Raw genomic sequence first — 18,210 nt, forward strand, 5'->3', positions numbered from 1 at the left:
TCAATATCATCTCCGGTGACATAGTCACTGAGATATTGTGGTACACTTCTTGTTCTTTGTCCCTCTCTGACTTCTACGATTTGCTCGTTTGGAGCTTCTTCTTCGACTTCAACCGATTCCTCTGATTCATCACGTGAATCTTCTCCGGTATCATGCTCATCGTCACTTTCCTCCCATGTTCCATCATCATCGTTCCAACTCAAAACAGAATCTGTGTGATGATTTTGATCTTCTTCCCAGTTCCATCCTTTTGTTTCCTCGAACACCACATCTCTGCTTATCAATAACTTCTTCGTCTTTGGGTTGTACAGTTTGTACCCTTTGGATTTCTCTGAAAAACCAAGGAATACACATGCTGCACTTTTGTCGTCGAGCTTCCCTCGTTTCTCGTCGGAGATGTGAGCGTGTGCGAGACTTCCCCACACTCGAAAGTGTTCTACAGTTGGTTTGATTCCATTCCATGCCTCTTGCGGTGTGATGTCTTTTACAGCAAGTGTGGGACATCTATTAAGAATATAGAATGTCCAGATTACTGCTTCTGGCCAGAAAATCTTTGGCATCTTCCTTGCTGAAAGCATGGACCTGACCATGTTCATAACTGTACGATTCTTTCTCTCTGCAACGCCGTTTTGCTGCGGTGTGTAAGCAGTGGTCAGTTGTCTCCGTATCCCATGTTCTTTGCAGTAATTCAAGAACTCATGAGAGGTAAACTCTCCTCCTCGATCGGTTCTCAGCCCTTTGATGCTCTTTCCCGATTCAATTTCCACCATCGTTTTAAATATCTTGAAGTTGCTGAAAGCTTCTGACTTCTCCTTCAGCAAATACACCCAAGCTTTCCTGCTATAATCGTCTATAAAACACAGAATGTACCTCTTTCCACTGGTGGATGTGGGACTGATCGGACCACAGATATCAGAGTGTATCAACTCTAGAGTCTCTTTAGCTCTCCACTTGCTTTTCTTGGGAATGGGTTTCCTCGCTTGCTTTCCCACTAGACAATCTGAACATGTGAACTGTTGTGTGTCGAATTTGGGAAGACCACGAACCATGCCTTTGCTCTGCAATGCTCTCATGCCGCTGTGACTGAGATGTCCATACCGTTCATGCCACAACCTTGTCATGTTTTCTGAAATTGTCTGCAGGCACTGCTGTTGTGGTCTTGCTTCTTTTCTGGTTTCATCAAATAGTATGAACATTCGATTTGTGCTCATCTTACTCTCTGCTAGTAAACCCTTCTCGTCATGGTAAATTTTGCAGGTTCCTTTTTGTATCAGAATTGACAGCTTCTTCTCTTGGAGTTGTCCGAGACTCAAGAGATTGTTTCTGAGTTCCGGTACGTAGTAGACATCACTGATCACGTATGGTGCATCATTTAGGATCAGCTTCACGTTCCCTTTTCCAATGACTTCCATTTTTTTGTTATTTCCCAGCTTGACAGAATGTTTGAAACTCGAATCCATCGTTGAGAACAAGTTGCGATCTCCGCTCATGTGATTTGAGCAACCTGAATCGAGAAACCAAGCTTTCCTTCTCATGATTTCTTGGTTATCCGAGTATGTCATCATCAACAGTTCTGCAGTCTCTTCATCCTCTTCGTCTTCGATGTAAGCCATCAACAGCATCTCTTCTTTTTCATCGAAATCGGCATAATTCGCTTCTTCTTCCCACTTTGGGCATTCGTTTTGAAAGTGACCAAGTTGATGGCACTTGTAGCATTCTACTGTGCTTTTGTCGAACGATGTCCTGCCCCGACCACGTCCTCTTCCTCTTCCATTAGAACCTCTCCCTCTGGTTCCCGATCCTCTTCCGGTTGTTACTTTCAGAACTTGTTCGTCTACCCTTTCTGGTTTCTTGAATTTCTGTTCATGAACAGACAATGAGCTTTGTAGTTCATCCAGAGAAATACTCTCAATGTCTTTTGATTCCTCTATCGACACCACCACATACATGAACCTTTCTGTCAAAGTTCTGAGAATTTTCTCCACCACCTTCGTGTCAGTCATCACTTCTCCATTGCTTCTCATCTGATTTGTGATGGCTAGCACTCGTTTGAAATAATCTTCAATGTTTTCAGATTCTTTCATCTCTAGTACTTCGAAATCTCTTCTGAGTTTCTGCAGCAACGATTTCTTTACTCGATCGTTTCCTCCAAACTTCTTCTTCATCGACTCCCATATGATTTTAGATGATCTCCGGTCCAAAATCTGCTCAAACGTCTCTCTATTGATTGATTGATAGAGATAGTGTTTGACCTTGTGATCGTTGGTTTTGGCATCGTCAAGTTGCTGCCTCTGCTCTTGTGTCAACACCGTTGTGACCGGTGGTTCCTCGAAACCGGTCTCGATCATTCTCCACAGTCCTCTGGCTCGGAAGAAATTCTCCATGACTTCACTCCAGTGATCCCAATGCCCATCGAATTGAGGTAGCTTCATCTTATCATCATCTCCCATCTCTCCTTACTCTCGTGTTTGAAGCTGCGGCTTCTTTTCTCACAATATCCAAAACTCGAGCTCTGATACCAATTTGTAATTTGGAACTCAGATAATTTGGATTTTGGAAACTCTGATCATTATTGCAGAACCATTGATGGCTTATATAGCCTTTTACAGAGCACGTAATGTCTAAATAAAATGCTTAAAAACAGGACAACTAAACAACCACTACTTGACCTTAAGACTCGGTCCTTATTGAACTACTTGAAACAAACACAGACTCATTCAAAACAGAACTCCTTTATTCTCGGTTTGGTCTGCTGCAACAAGGAGGGGCTGGATGGGGGCAGGCTGGGGTGGGGTGGGGATGGGTAGGGCGGGGAGGGGAGGGGGACGGGGCTGGAATTGGGTGGTGAGGGGGCGGAGCTAGGGGTGGTGCTGCATGGGGCAAGGTTGGGGAAGGAGAAGGGGTGGTGCTGTTAAACAAGGTTTTTATTTAACAAGGTTCTTATTAAATTTTTTTAAAAAAATTTAACAAGGTTTTTATTTAATAAGGTATTTATTTTAAGAAATTTTTTTAAGAAATTTTTTTATTAAAAAGGTTTTTAAAATATTATTATTTTTTAAATGTAGAAAAAAAAAAAAAAAGACGAAAATACATCTGCCACGTCAGCAGATAACGGTTTATTTGACAGAAAAACTAAAATAAAAGTTGAGGTACTATTTTCACACAAAATGAAAGTTGAGGTACTTTTTTGTAAGTTTTCAAAATTTGGGTACTAAATTGAAACAACACTTAAAGTTGAGATACTAAATTATAATTTGCTCTAAAATATAATTTAGCCTATTATTTATTATCTTAGGCTACTGTCTTAAGTTACCTACTAATGAGATGCATTGGTATCACATGCCTACCTCGTGATTGCCTAATAAGACTTGTCTGCCCACCTGGAAGAATACGTAAAGCCATTTTCCCCCTGTTCAATAGTATAGACCAAAAGTCTTTTAGGATTTCAAACAAAAATATCTAAAAAGGAACTTCTGAGACCAAAAGCGTGCAAGAGAACGAAGGTGACTAAAAGGGAGGTAACCTAGGACAAATCTTTAAGCTTTCTGACATAAAATATGCTTCGAGAAGAAGGTGAAGATACATTATTTTACAGGAAGTTATGGTTTCTACCTAATCTAGACAATGAATTTTGGTGAAATAAAAAAAAAAATCACTAAAATTGTCCAAGTTTAAGTTTGACTAGTCAAAGCCAACTAGTGCAAGTCGTGGGTCCGATAAAAGATATACGTGGTGTGTAGGGGCGGGCCTACAGTTTGGCTAATCTGGGCTGTAGTCCAAGTCATTTCATATTATCGCAGCCCATTCTACTTCCTTCTAATTATCCCAGTCCATTCTTCTTCTTCTTCATTCCCTTGGCCCAAAGTCTCTTCTTCTTCCCTAGCCCAAAGCCTTTCCTTCTTCTCTAGCCCAAAGCCTCAATCATTCTACTTCTTTGCTCAGCCCAAAGTCCTACCAATTTTATTTCTGCTTTCATATTATCCCAGCCCAAAGTTCCACCCATTCTTCTAGTCCATTTTGGGTTTTACTTTGGGCCAATACAATCTTGCTTCAATTATGGGTTGCTGGAGCCGTTTATTTTGTGGGTTTTTTTGTCTTAGATTTCTCCTCCTCAAAACCTTGGTACAGCAGCTCTATTTAAAGGGAAGTCTCCATGGTTCTCAAGTAAAGAGTGACTCTTTCAAAAGCCTATCTTTTCTCATATCATTCTTTCAGCATAGACTTCTTTAGGGCTACCCATCGGTCGGTTGGGATCAGTATTGGGGCTTACCAAACCAAAACCAAAAAATTCGGTATTTTTCGATTCGGTAATTTTTGGTAAACTTTAGTTTTCAGTTCGATTTTGGTAATTTTGGTATCAGATACTTTCGGTTCATTTTTTATTTACTTCGGTATATCTTCGATTCATTTTCGGTTTACTTCAGTATATTTTCGATTTAATTCTAATAATTCTAATTATTATATATATACCAATATAAATTAAAATTTAATCAAATATGATGCATAAAATATAATGTTTGATGAATATATATTTGCACGAGTAGTATTGGTAGTTTAGTATAGTACTAGTATTAATTGCAATAATATTAATATTAGTAATAATATATACTAGTATAATTACTTTAATAATATGTATTAGTGCATATCCTATTAATTTAGTATGTATATATACCGATAAATATGAGTAAATATATATATATATATATATATACAATTGCATTATTTACCTAAATATAAGATTCTTATTTTCCTAAAAATAATAACATATACTTTATTAGAGAATGACTCTATATCATAAATCACACTTTTAATAATATTAATATGATAACATTATACAATTATATTTTCTTATAATTGTTTAAGATATTAGAAGTTTAATATTTATCGTACCACTAACATAATAGTATTATATAAGCATATATAACTAAATTTCGGTAATTGTTTCAGTTTTTTTCGATATATATTTCAGTTTTTTCGGTAATAATCGATTCGATTTCTTTTAGTAATCGGTCGGTTTACCAACTTTTTTCAGTTTTTACCAAAACCAAACTAACTTTTTTCAAATTTTTTCGGTTTCGGATTTTCGATTTTCGATTTATAAAAATCGGTATACCAAACTAAAAAAATTTGGTCGGTTCGGTAAAAACCAAACCAAAGGGCAGCTCTAGACTTCACTTATCCCCACTCTTCTTGATTGTACCCTAAGCCAAATAGAACAAAAGATCAACTCTTAATCCAATCTTTGCTCCACCATGCTTCTTTCAAATTTGAATGGATTTCTTTTGCTGTTAATATAAGAATAAGCTCACAAGTTCATTAGGCATGGGCCACAAGTCAATTTCTTTTCATCCAAGTTGAATGCAATTTGGGCTCCATTCTTTCTTGCTCACGGGAGAACCCTACAAAACATGGGTCATGCAATTGTACAGAAGCGTGGGATTAGGAAATTAGATAGGGTAAAATACATTTTTGGTCTGTTTTGAGCTAAAAGCACATTTGGTCCTCGTGGTTTCAATTTTGCCAATTTAGTCCTTGTGTTTTATATTTTTTGCAATTTTAGTACATTATACACCTAACATAAAAAATTTCTTAAAATCAAAACTAATAACTTGTTTAAACTAGCAAGTTTTACTCAAAATTATGTATAGAACCTTGAATTTTTTATTTTCAAACAAGAATTTAAAGAAATTACAAATTTAAAGTTCAAACCCTAAACATTTTTTGAGCCTCAATTTCTTTAGCAAATAAACATGAAAATACAAATTGAAAGTAGTTTTAGGAAGCCCATTAGATGATCTTTCAATCCCCCAGCAAAACGTTTCTTGATAACAAGTGAATATTTTTTCCGCAAATTGAAGATTTTTTTTTTAAAATTGTCCTAAGATTGCAAACTTCATAAAACACAATGACCAAATTAGAAAAATTGAAACCACGAGAACTAAATATGCTTTCAGCTCAAAAGGGACCAAAAATGTATTTTACCCAAATTAGATAATAGGCTTCACATCACTTTTCAACTTTGGACTTGCAATCAGTAATCTTTCGGGCTTGGATAAAAGACTCCTTAGAATGGGTGCTTCACAGGTCGGTCCAATTTTCTCTACTCTCTTAGACTAATACCTTAATGCTTTTTTATTTTTGACTGAGGTCCAAAAATATTATCCAGATGTTTTTAATTTAAAAAATATCTAATATTATCTTAAAATTAATGATATTTAAATCTTAATATTATCCTAGTTTTATATTATCTTAATATTATAATATTATTATATTATTCTAAAATTAATTATGGTATTGAAATTATATAAATCTAATAAAAATGCATCAGCCCACAAAATATAAAATAATCAAACAAGGAAAAATTTTTTGTAAGGGTACATTTCAATTGTACCAATCGATCAATGTTTTGTCGGCGTTTATGTTATGATTTAGCTCCAGGATTTTGAGCTACACCCTAGGAAGAAATGAAGTGAAAAGATGAGGATTTACTCTTCGGGGAAGGAAGCAGCATGGACGAGCAATCGGCGGCGAGAATCGAGCGTTCGGATCAGGTGCGCATGTTCGTTGGTGTGCACCTGATCGAATATATATATATATACCAACCTAGGTATTAGTACAATTGAAATGTACCTATATATATAAACTTAGGTATTGATACAATTGAAATGTACCAATATATACTTTTTTTCTTACTTGTTTGATTATTTTTCATTTTGTGGGTTAATGTATTTTTTAATATTTGTATAATTTAAACGGATATTATCTTTTATTATTTTAAATTATAAAACATAAAAACTAGATAATCTTGAATGTTTTAATTAAAAAAAATAAAAATATCATAACGGATATTATCTTTCATAATTTTAAAAATTAATTCATATTAATTATCTTAATTTTAAGAGATAATATGAGTCAAAAAATTTTAAAAGTTTATTTTTTGAATCTTAGCCTAAAAAATTTGATTTAAGTATAAATCTAAATTGCTATATGGTTTTAGTTTGAATGACCCTCCAAAATTGGACCTACTTCTAATTAATTGTTGAATGAAACAAGTACTAACAAATATAATATTTAGGGATATAATTATTATATAAATGAGGTTGTCAATGACTTAGTTGTTTCTCTTATTTTCTTTTATGATTTTCTAGGGTACTCTTGGAGTAGTGTAAAGTTAATTATAAAGATTCAACAACTTCCAAAAACATTTCAATAAATATTACAGATTCCAAAAAATTAAAAAACTCAATTTGTTTTTTAAAAACAATTTAAAATTTATATATGTGGAAGAGTAAAATTCTATTTAGAATATGTACTAGAATTCTTGTGTGTGACTATAACACATGTACACTCATTAATTTCTAAAACCCTAAATCCTAAAAAATATCTTTAAAATTGTACACGTGTTATAATCTAAGGCCTTCTACTATGGTAAGACCCATTTTTTGTGACCCAAAACCTATTTTGGGTCACAAATAGTGTTGTGATCAAATTGTCACTGCAATGGTGCTGTGACCCATTTTAGGTCACAATGTTTTATACATATTTAAAATATGATTAATATTGATTAAGTGATGTTTAATTTATAATTTAAAATTTAAATTATAATAAAATTATTCTATTGGTCTTATTTTAATGAGATCTTTAAAATAAGGTCAATATTGAATATATTTAAAATAAAAAAATTTCATAAATTAGACAACATAAGTTTTACAACATCGAGACTTCAACAACCATAAATAATAAGAATAACACAATGATTTAAAGAAAAAACATGAACAATTTAAACATGCTTGATAATTTGATAAAACAAAAAATAATCATACAAATATATAAATGCATATAAACTTACCACATTGGCATCATTTGCGCGCATTCACTCGACCTCCAATAAGCAAGCATAAAAACTTACCACATTGGCATCATTTGCACCGTTTGCATGCTCTAACGCCACCAACCTTACGAATCGTTTCACCCCCCATGTTACACTTGAAAATTTGATAAATTTGTTTCCAAAGCATGGCGGCTCTATTTTGGGCACCAAGACAACCGTCGGGAGACCTCTCTAGGTATGCCATCACTAGAGCTTCATCTTCAGCTACCCCCCAAACATTTCCTCTAGGAGTCATGACAAAGTAAAAAAAAAAAAAAAATTGTGCAAATTTAGTAAAAAAAGGTTGTAGTTTGTGATGAAAAACTATGAGTGTTGTATGATATATATAGATCCATTTGAGAATATAGCTGTTGGAGGGTTTGGGGAATTTTTATTAATTTTTTTGAAATTTTTTGGCAATTTTTCGGTTACTATTTCAATTTTAAATGATTTATTAATTATTTGTTTAAAAAAAAAAAACTTGGGCGATCTAGACCGTTGATAATTAATCTAGGCCCTTTAATTTCAAACCGGCCCATCTTAAAAAAAAAAAAAAAAAAAAAGGACAAACAATGGCAGCCATTGATCACCAACGGTCATTTAATCTGGACCGTTGGTGACCAGCCAGCAAAGCCGCATGCGTCACACCAAGGGAGTGGCCGACAAGAATAGTAGGCGGGGCCTACCTTCTTTTCAGCTGCTGCAGACTCTCTCTCCTCACGTGGGTGAGCCTCTTTTGCAATTGGGTCACAGCCATTTTGGCTCACACTGAGACCCGAATTTGGGTTACACTTTGGGTTACTCCCTCTTTTGAGTCACATTTCCGGCCCATAGTGCTTGGGTGTGAGCCATTTGTGATCTAAAATGGGTTTTGGGTCACATTTTCAGGTAGCATAGTGGAAGGCCTAAGTAGATTGGTAACACCATGTCATCAAATTACGTGGTATTACAATCACATACAATAATTTTTTACTCTTTGAAATTTCAACCATTTTCTAAAACTTTTCCAAAAATCTCTCTTCCAAATTGATTCATCCAAAAATCAACCCAACAATGGAGATAGGAGGCATTTTCTTTATTGTTATTGACCTCCATTGATTATTTAGCTTTTTTTCTATGATAAATTTCACTTTTGGTCTATGTAATTTGAGTTGGGTTTCACTTTTAATCTATGTAGTTTGAACTAGATTTTATTTTTATCCATATAGTTTCAATTGTTATGATTTTGATTATATAGTTTACAAATCGTTGCAATTGAATGATACATTAATATTTTTGTCAATTAATTCGTTAAATTAATCGTTGTATTACTAACGGTATGTAAAGTATATGACCAAAATCACAATGGTTTATAAAGTAAATAACCAAAAGGATAAAATTTGACAATTTAATGAACAAAAATATTAAAATGTCATTGAATTGTAACAATTTATAAACTAGAAGACCAAAATCATAATAATTGAAACTATAAAAACCAAAATAAAACTTAACTCAAACTAACAAAAGTGAACATTAACCTCTTTGTTTTTTTCTATTTCTATTGAAAGATAATTGATTTTAAAACTTCAAAGGGGCAAAGAGCCCTCTTTAACCTCACTTCTTTCAAAGCTCCGGCAGGAATAAAATAAATAAAAATAATCATGTCTAGTGCAAGTCCTGAAGTCCAATAAAACCGCACCACCCTCCCACCAACCACAACAAAGTATGCCAGCCAAATCAATGGCCCCCATCCATCAAACCTTGACCCTTGAAATGCGCTTAGAGAAAGCATTGTTTGGCACCATTTGTCTTGTCCAAATCCAAACCCAAAACAAATGAAAATAACAAGACACCATTTGGCTTCCACAAAATTGAGAAATATTTCTGTTTCTTATTAAGCAAAATAAATAAGAGAAAAAAATTTTTTTTTTTTTTTGCTTAATAAAAAATGTAATATAAAGACGAAGCCGGTTTGACTGCTTCTCTGGGTGTCCCCCAATCCCATGAGCCTTTTGTTTTGTGCTTCATGTGATTCTCTGTGAGGCTCTCTGTCCAGTTCCAGTCAATTATCACCAATGCCTTCCCTGATGAGAACCACTACCTCCTCCTCTGTTCTTGGAAATGAAGGAGTTCTTTGGTTTTGGTATCTCATGGATGTCCATCACTTGAATTTTTCTTTGCTTTTTGGCTTCACAATCACAACAAGAACATGCCAATCAATAATTATCAACACAAGTAAACAACAAAGCAGTAAATTGGAAATATAAAGCAGACCTTTTTCAGCTTCTTTGTAATTTGCTTGAAGTCGTTTTCTTGCCGAAGCCAGTCTATCATTGTCAAAATTGCTTTCCTTCTGTTCTCTCTCTCTCTCTCTCTGCAAAAACCCAATTAAATGATGAAAAAAATTCAATGGAAATAATTTACTTCACTTTTCAGTTTCAAAAAACTTCACATTGTGCAGGCATCTGAGATAACTTACACTTGCACTCAACTAAGCTAAAATTGAACTATTTGGCTTAGTTGAGTTCAGTTTCTTAGATTTTGGAAGAATATATAAGCTTCAAAATTTATATTATCTCCCCCCAATTTTCAGCATCCAAACCATAGAGTTAGATACTCTAATTTGGTATCCGTACATTTTGAAAAGCAGAAGCAGACACAGGAGTTGTTGATTGGGTTGGTTTTGGTGGAGCTTCTCTCCTAGGAATAGCCTTTGGCTTGCGTTCTGGCTCTGAATTGTTCTTGTCTGACCCAGAGCTCCCATCTGTGTGAAAAGCATAATAATAAGAACAGTAAATTTTTAAGAAAGACACAAAAAGACCCAGATCAATTAAATTGTCAACTAGTGAATTTCCAGAAAAGGATGAAGTTGAAGATTGGAATCGGATTCTATACTCACTGTGAGGATTTGGAGAGTATGCAAAATCAGGAACCTGAGAAACGGAAGAAGCGAATATTAGAAAGCAAGAATAAAAACACAGAATTTTCCACAAACTTTTTCAAAAAACAATGATTTCTTTGACCTGGTGAAGACCATTTTGGGGAATCTTCTGCTGGGGTGAGTCTCCATCAACTGCTATCAACTATAGGTTAGTATTCATTCACACTGACTTCTAGGAGTAGGAATTAGGATTCTAATTTCTGGACATATTCTTATTTTCTGCAAGAAGAGAAATTATATTAAAATTAGAAATTAGTAGGATGATAATTTTACCCATGACTGAAGAAGCTGGCTGTTCTCCATGTAACTTCACCCATTCATCCACAATCCCTTTCCACTTCCTGGAAAACAGAGGAGAAACCAAATGAACAAAGAATTGCTTTTTCAATGTCCAAAAGCTCAACAGCTCCACCACCAACAACAACCCTATAACAAACATGCTTCACAAACCTGACAAGTTGCTTTGCCAATCTCCGAACAACTTCGCTTGGATGCTGCTTCCGCAAATGACTCACATGCCTTCCAATATCAGCCTCCTAAAAACCCCAAACAATAAAATCTGAAACAATTATTTTTTGTTAAGAACAAAATAAGGGTGATAAATAAATAAATAAAACCCATATATGAGTGATTGATTACCTTGAGTTCCTGGAATGATATTTCCATATCTGCTAGACTTTGAAGCAATTCAACCAAAGAATCCTCAGACTGCCATAAATGAAAATATTCAATTCAATAGAATCAATACACAAATCATAAAAGCAAACAAGAATGAATACAAATTGAACCACAAACAAACAAACGAACCTGGTGAGGATCCTCGAGCTGTTTCTTGATGTCTAGGATCTTCTTCTGCTCGTCATCGAAAAGGCCTGCGTACGGATCCAACTCCTCCTCGTCGTCGTCGTCTCTGCCGACGGACTGCGGCGTGGAGGGCGAAACTCCTTTGGCAGCAGCGGCGGCGGCTTCGGTGGCATCGTCGCAGGTGAGGCAGCGAGGAGGAGGAGGAGCGCAAGTGGTGGCGGCGTAGAGGCGCTCCACGATGCCGTCTCGCCGGTGCTTGAGCTCGGCGCCGTAGTCCTCCGCAGCCACCGCGATCGCCGTGTCGATGAACGTCCACAAATCCACTCCCGAGCTCTCTACAATCGTCCGCAAGTCGTCGTAGTCCATGACTACTAGTTTCTCAGGTTGGTTTCAATGGTGTACAGATAGATTCTCGGATTCTGAGATTGATTGCATCACCTGATCATCAATGGAATAGCTGCTCTGACATGGGCAAACACCATCAAGAGAAAACACCAAAATAGCAATACCCAGATAAAAAAAGGGACAGATCTGACTCAGAGTTACAGAGCTTTCACCAATCCAAGCTCAAACAAGAATACCCAGACAGAAAACTGAATTGGGTTTTCTGGGGACGTCGGAGAATTTGTTGATTCTTGCTTTTTCTTCGCTGCTGCTGCCACCAAATAAATTAAGCGTCCGTTGAATTCTTAGGACAATTGGGACAAAGTGAAGGTATATTCCAAAAACAAAATTGGGTATTCTTTCAACTTTAATGTTTTCTTTCTTCCTATGGCCAAAAAAAAAAAAATGTTTTCTTTCTTCCTGGCCAAAAAAAATGTTTTCTTTCTGTTTTCACGTAATGGGTTTTGGTTATAGTCCGAGTCTCTGAGCTATGGCATTGGGTTTGGAGTTTGGACCTTGAAGTTTGGTCATTGGTGCGTGGTCTCAGAAGCAGGTTTTTGTTTGTTGTGGTTTGGGAGATGAACGGACAGAATGAAAGGGGAGAATTGAAAAGTCATTCAATCAAATCGTAATGGTAAGTAATGGGGTTACTTTATTTTAGCGCGTGTTGCGTCCATAATTGGTGGGAATATTGTGTGCGTTGTGTGCGTGTTTCTTCTGGATTGGGAATCCTCCTTATCCACCTAGGATTTTGCTTACCAAAGCATTACTAGTCTTTCTCTATGCGTTTTCCTATGTGGGAGGCTTTTTCAGTTTTTCTATTCATATGCCTTCTTTTATAGTTAAAGTGTTGAATTTAAAGACTTAGTTTGGATGAAGTAATTTTAATTTTCACAAAAATTTACAAATGATGAAATTTTGTTATTTAAATTTTTATCAATTGTATTTTTTATTATTTATAGATATGTATATAGAATTTAGTAAAGAAATTAAAATTACTAAAACAATTTGAGGAATAAAAAACAATATCAAAATAAAAGCATAATAAATAACACAAAAATTGGACTCAAAGTATACATTTAGCTTTGAATATACTTTAACTTTCGATTCAAATTTGGGAAAACAATTATCATATGGTCAAATTGTGGAAAGTTTATTTGAATATAAATTATTTAGCTTCGAATAGGAGAATTATATTTAACTTTCTTTCTTTTTTGGCCCGATTGTATTTAGGTTTCTTAAATGTCTTAAAAGTATGCAAACAATTTCAAGAGTAAGAAAATAAAAAAGAGACAATCTGACTGATGGCATAAAAGGAAAAAGGGGCTTTGCTAGAGTTTTGAAGGACTAACGATTTTTGGGTTGCATTAACAATTTCAAGAATAAGAAAATAAAAAAGAGACAATTTGATCGATGGCATACAAGGAAAAGGGGGCTCTGCTAGGGTTTTGAAGGAATAACAATTTTTTGGTGGCATAAGTGGTTCAGTGGCCTCATGGAACCACAATTCTTTGGGAAATTGGTATGATTACGTCAAATGCATGGTTTGCTTATCTCAATTAATGGAACTTATTTTACTCAATTCTTGTCAGACCTGTGACTACTAGGCTTCATTTAGTAGCAGCTGATAGTTATAGTTTCACAGCCCAAACTCATCATGAATAGATCTGTTGTACATGTTAGCTGTTATGGGTGTTATCCTCTTTTGTTATTTTCTTTCTTTAGTTTATTTTTTGGAATTGTTGTAGGGTTGCATTTTGGTAAACACGTGTACATAAAATATGATATCATCAATCATGAGCCGCCCCATTATTATCATGTTTATAACCTACTCATGAATGAAAAATCAAGTTTATTTCTTTTTGAAAAGGCCTTTCTTTCCTTTCTTTATTGTCCTAGTCCTAAGAATTTGGTATTAAAAAATCCACGTCCATAGGAGGAAAGCGACACATCAAGTGGACCCTACACCATCAGCCTCTAACGTTATTCCTAAGCATCTCGTTAGTGGTTTTTAGGAAGCCCAAAATAGTATTACTCAATTATTGGTCAACATGAAGCTCACTAAACTTCTATGGCTAATATGCAACGATCTTTGGACACATTCTCCCTCTCTCAAACCCACCTTCAAACTGCATGCCATTAATTCCCAATTGAGGAACCACCAGAAAAATTTCATTGAAGAACTCTATCAGCTCAAAGTCGATCCCAAAATTCATGTCTATCTCGACCCTTTCACCTATCTCCCTACTTTTGAGTCTTTGCCCTCTTCGTTGCCCACCCAAGCCTTTTCTAAAACTATTTCTTTACCCAACTTCTCCAGACCCCCACCTACCTATGACCCAAACTTCCCTCCTTTCTCACACGCCTTTGCCTCATATTCTCACTCTCGTCCTTTCTAACAACATTCTACTACCATGGCCATATCTTGTCGTTTATCTCAATCTGTTAGCCTTTTATGTTAACACATGTCACAGTCCCTTTTTTCTTTCCACCTCAAGCAACGTCTTCTTACCCATGACCTTTCTGCCAACTTCTAAGACACCTTAGTCCAACCCCTTACTATATACAGCCTCACTGCCACCATACCTACCCTATTTTGGGTATGACCATCCCCAACCCCATCCTTATCTATGACCCAAACTTCCCTCCCCTCTCACGCACCTCAGCCTCTCATTCATACTCCCGTCCTCTCTAACAACATTCTACTATTATGACTACCATGGCCACCTCTTGTCGTTTACCTCAATATGTTAGCCCTTTATGCTAACTCATGTCGCAGCCCATTTTTCTTTCTACCTCAAGCAATGCCTTCTTACCCATGACCTTTTTATTCACTTCTCAGACACCATACTCCAACCCCCTACTATATATAGCCCCACTGCCATCGTACCTATCCTATTTTGGGTATGATCATCCTCAACCCCATCCTTATCCTTATAAACCTAACTTGGAGCTCGTTTGATTTATGGCTAGTCGTGGTGAGGATCCCTTAGTCTGGATCGCGTCTGTCGAATGCTACCGATTAGATTCTGAAGTCACAAAAGGTTTATGTCACCATCATTCAGTTGGGTAGCAAATGATTCCCTTTGGATGATGTTATTTAAACAACATGACCCTAGTGATTATTGGGCCTTATTTTTGCACCTACTTTTGCAATATTTTTAGGCTAGTGATAAGGCCTTTGAGGTAGATATGTCCCATTTGTAGTATATAGGCTTACTAGATGACTTTCAGGCCCAACTGCTTCAATTTGGTTATGGACTCGCACAAAATCCTAAGAACATCGCGAGAAAGGCATTTCTTTCCATTGCAATGAAAAATTTCACCTTGGTCACAGGTGCAAAGCCCCAATGTTAGCTATGATTGAAGCTGACTAGCGCGAGATCTTTCACGATTTATCTTCGTCTTTAGAGCACACTTATCCTCCAATTTCGTCGAATTATCTTGACGTCATTATTCATGTTCTTAGCGGCCCAACTACATCGTAAACTATATATGCGTTGACGATTTAATTGGCAAGCTCCATGTTCATGTATTTATCAATTATAGTGCAACATTCAATTTTCTAAATCCTTGTATTACTTAATGTTTGATCGATCTTCCAATTGATTTTTTAAGAACTCGTCACTTGACTATGGCGTCGGGTGAGCACGTGGTTACCAAAGGTCAAGTTCACAATGTCACTATGGTTCTTCAAAGTTATTTCATGACTTCCTTTTTTTATCTTTATCAGGGTTGGTTGTGATATATTCTCCTTGGGGGTGAATGGCTAGAATCATTGGGTTTCATTTCCTGACCTATATTATATTAATAAGACACTCATGGAATTCTAGGTTCGGAGTATGGTTCACAAGTTGTGCGGTTCCTCTCTTTATTTTACTTTGTTGGTTGACAATCCCCTTCTTCAAAAATTATTAATTATTAGTTGAGGGATTGAGTTTTTTTGCCCAGCTGATACCTATGGAGAATAGGTTGTCTTTTTCACCATCATTTCCAACATAGCTGCAACCCTTCTTAAACATTTCAATCACTTATTTTATGCCTCAGATGGCTTTCCACCCAAGCGATCAGTAAACCACATAATCTTTTTACTTCCCAACATTAATTCGATGAATGTTAGGCCACGTACACTAGTACCCCCCATCTTCAAAAGACCAAAATTGAACAACTTATCCTAGAAATGTTAGCAACTAGGGTTGTTTGGCACAATTCAAGGCCTCACTCTTCTCCGTGTATAACAAACTAAGATAATAGAATAGAGTGCATATCTCTTATCAATTATGCTCTCATTAACTTCTAATGGCAGCTAACTCCACCTTCACTTTTATTGTTCCTATGCCTCCATTAGACTCTAGCACCCATATGGTTGTTAACAAAGGCAACTTCTCTAATACTTTAGGAGGGGATGTTACCCATGTTTGTATTATAAAATACTATTTTTCTAATTCCACTAAGTTGGCAATGTTGTGCTTAATTGAGAAAGTTTTGGTCTTCTAGTGTCATTTCTAGTACTCATGCATTTTGTGAATATAGTTAGGCTAGCTTGCAAGGGTCATTCTAGATTGACCATTTGAGACATGAATGGTGCAATGTTAAGTTTATTGATTAGAAGGATCTACTTACAGTCTTACATAATGAAAAATTATCCTTGGTTTGTGAGGGGTCAAATATTTATGTTGCGTTGCATGACTCTAACTTATACTCAAATTAAAAACCTTTTGGTGTGGGCCATTTTCTCTTTCCTACCCTTGATTATGTGGGTGGGAGAGCTGCTCAAGGAGCTAGTAAGTATCATTAGGAGATTTGACAATGTGATCTCATATTTCATGGAATAAGTTAATTGCCTATTTGCTCGGGCATGTGTTGAAGTGGATCTTTGTAATCTGCTTAAGCGATGCTTGGATTTAACATGAGATGATGAAAGTGTTAATTTGTATGTGAATTATGAAACTTTGTTTGAATTTTGCTTTTATTATTGAAATATTTATCATTTACATGGTAGTAATGAAAAAATGATTGAAAGACATTTTTTAATGGTGGATTGTCTACATGAAGAACCTCAAATGCTTCTGGTTGACATTTCCATGGATAAGGATCTCCAATTAGTTGTTTTTATGAGGTGATTTTTGTGACATGTTGACCTTGACTACAGTAACCATGAAGAGGCTGATGAACTTGGCTCACTTGGATGGACTTTTATGACTCTTTGCCATGCTTGTCGTCGGTGTCATATTGGGAATCAATCTTCTTCCTCTGAGCATAGACCTGAGATTACAAGAAATGGTACTTCTTCTAAGGATGCTGCTTGTAGAAGACTGCGTATTGGTAGCCATCGTTCTCATTCTTCTCCCCCTTAAGTTGTTGTCATTATGTAGTTCCCTAATTTTGATCTTCATACTATGATGGTAAGTTCTTATTCTTCTGAATAATCTTTAATGAGTTACAAATATGCATCTAACGTAGATAAATTGTCCTTGCAAGTTATACTATATCTTTTGATAAAAACTTACTTTTTTGCAGCGTTTAAACGCTAACTATTTCTCTATGAAAAATGTTATTGTTTATAAATATCATAATGTTAATGTTATGAACAATGGTCTCCCTATTCACCACGACCAACCCTTCTCATCCTCATTTCTTTAAGACCTCTACTTTGAATATGACCATTATTGGACCTGTTTCTGGCGCAATTCTTGTTGAACCTACTGTTGGTGAATCTTCCTAAATTGTCTATCGTGAAGGCAAGGTAAAGCATGAAAAACTCTACCATAGTTGAAACACCCTAGGCATCCTCATAGGTATTGTCAGGCAATTTTCACAAAAAATAAAAGATAGAGCATAAAATTAAGGATTATACTTGGAGCATGCTTTCAACCCAAACCAAGTGTTACTAAGTTCGCTATTCCAAAAAGGTGGCAAAAGCTCCTCTAGTAAGCCACTCTTTGAGATTTACAAGTATAAAACTTAAAAAAATGGTTTCTCTAAGGATTGTGATCCACACTAGGGTATGGAGGTTTGAAAAAACTAAGCTACAAATTGAAATCTTTTTAGAGAAGGTGGGTATTGGTTGATTGAAAAACCTAAGCTAGAATACTCTAATAGATTTTCTCTATATTAAGTTTACATGTGGTATCAGAGCAAGGTAGAGAATTTTATGATTTTCCAAAAGGAATTATAGGCTTTGATTTATCGAATTGAATCACATATATATGTGTGTCATAAATGGATCATA

At 35.6% G+C, this 18,210-nt stretch overlaps 1 protein-coding gene across 1 annotated transcript; it reads right to left on the reverse strand.

The window, feature by feature from the left end:
• Nucleotides 1-9,685: 9,685 nt before the first annotated feature.
• LOC147283766 (Transcription elongation factor (TFIIS) family protein) lies at nt 9,686-12,587 on the reverse strand. Its single transcript, XM_086243968.1, has 9 exons — nt 11,598-12,587; nt 11,430-11,498; nt 11,241-11,326; nt 11,064-11,131; nt 10,873-10,922; nt 10,749-10,782; nt 10,486-10,613; nt 10,124-10,223; nt 9,686-10,037 (listed from the first exon to the last, which is right to left on the reverse strand). Exons 1-9 carry the CDS (start codon nt 11,958-11,960, stop codon nt 9,919-9,921), a joined length of 1,017 nt encoding a protein of 338 aa, XP_086100094.1. The 5' UTR covers nt 11,961-12,587; the 3' UTR covers nt 9,686-9,918.
• Nucleotides 12,588-18,210: the final 5,623 nt, after the last annotated feature.

Source organism: Dryas octopetala, chromosome 5 (assembly GCF_963921425.1).
Source record: "Dryas octopetala chromosome 5, drDryOcto1.1, whole genome shotgun sequence".
Lineage (NCBI taxonomy): Eukaryota > Viridiplantae > Streptophyta > Magnoliopsida > Rosales > Rosaceae > Dryas > Dryas octopetala.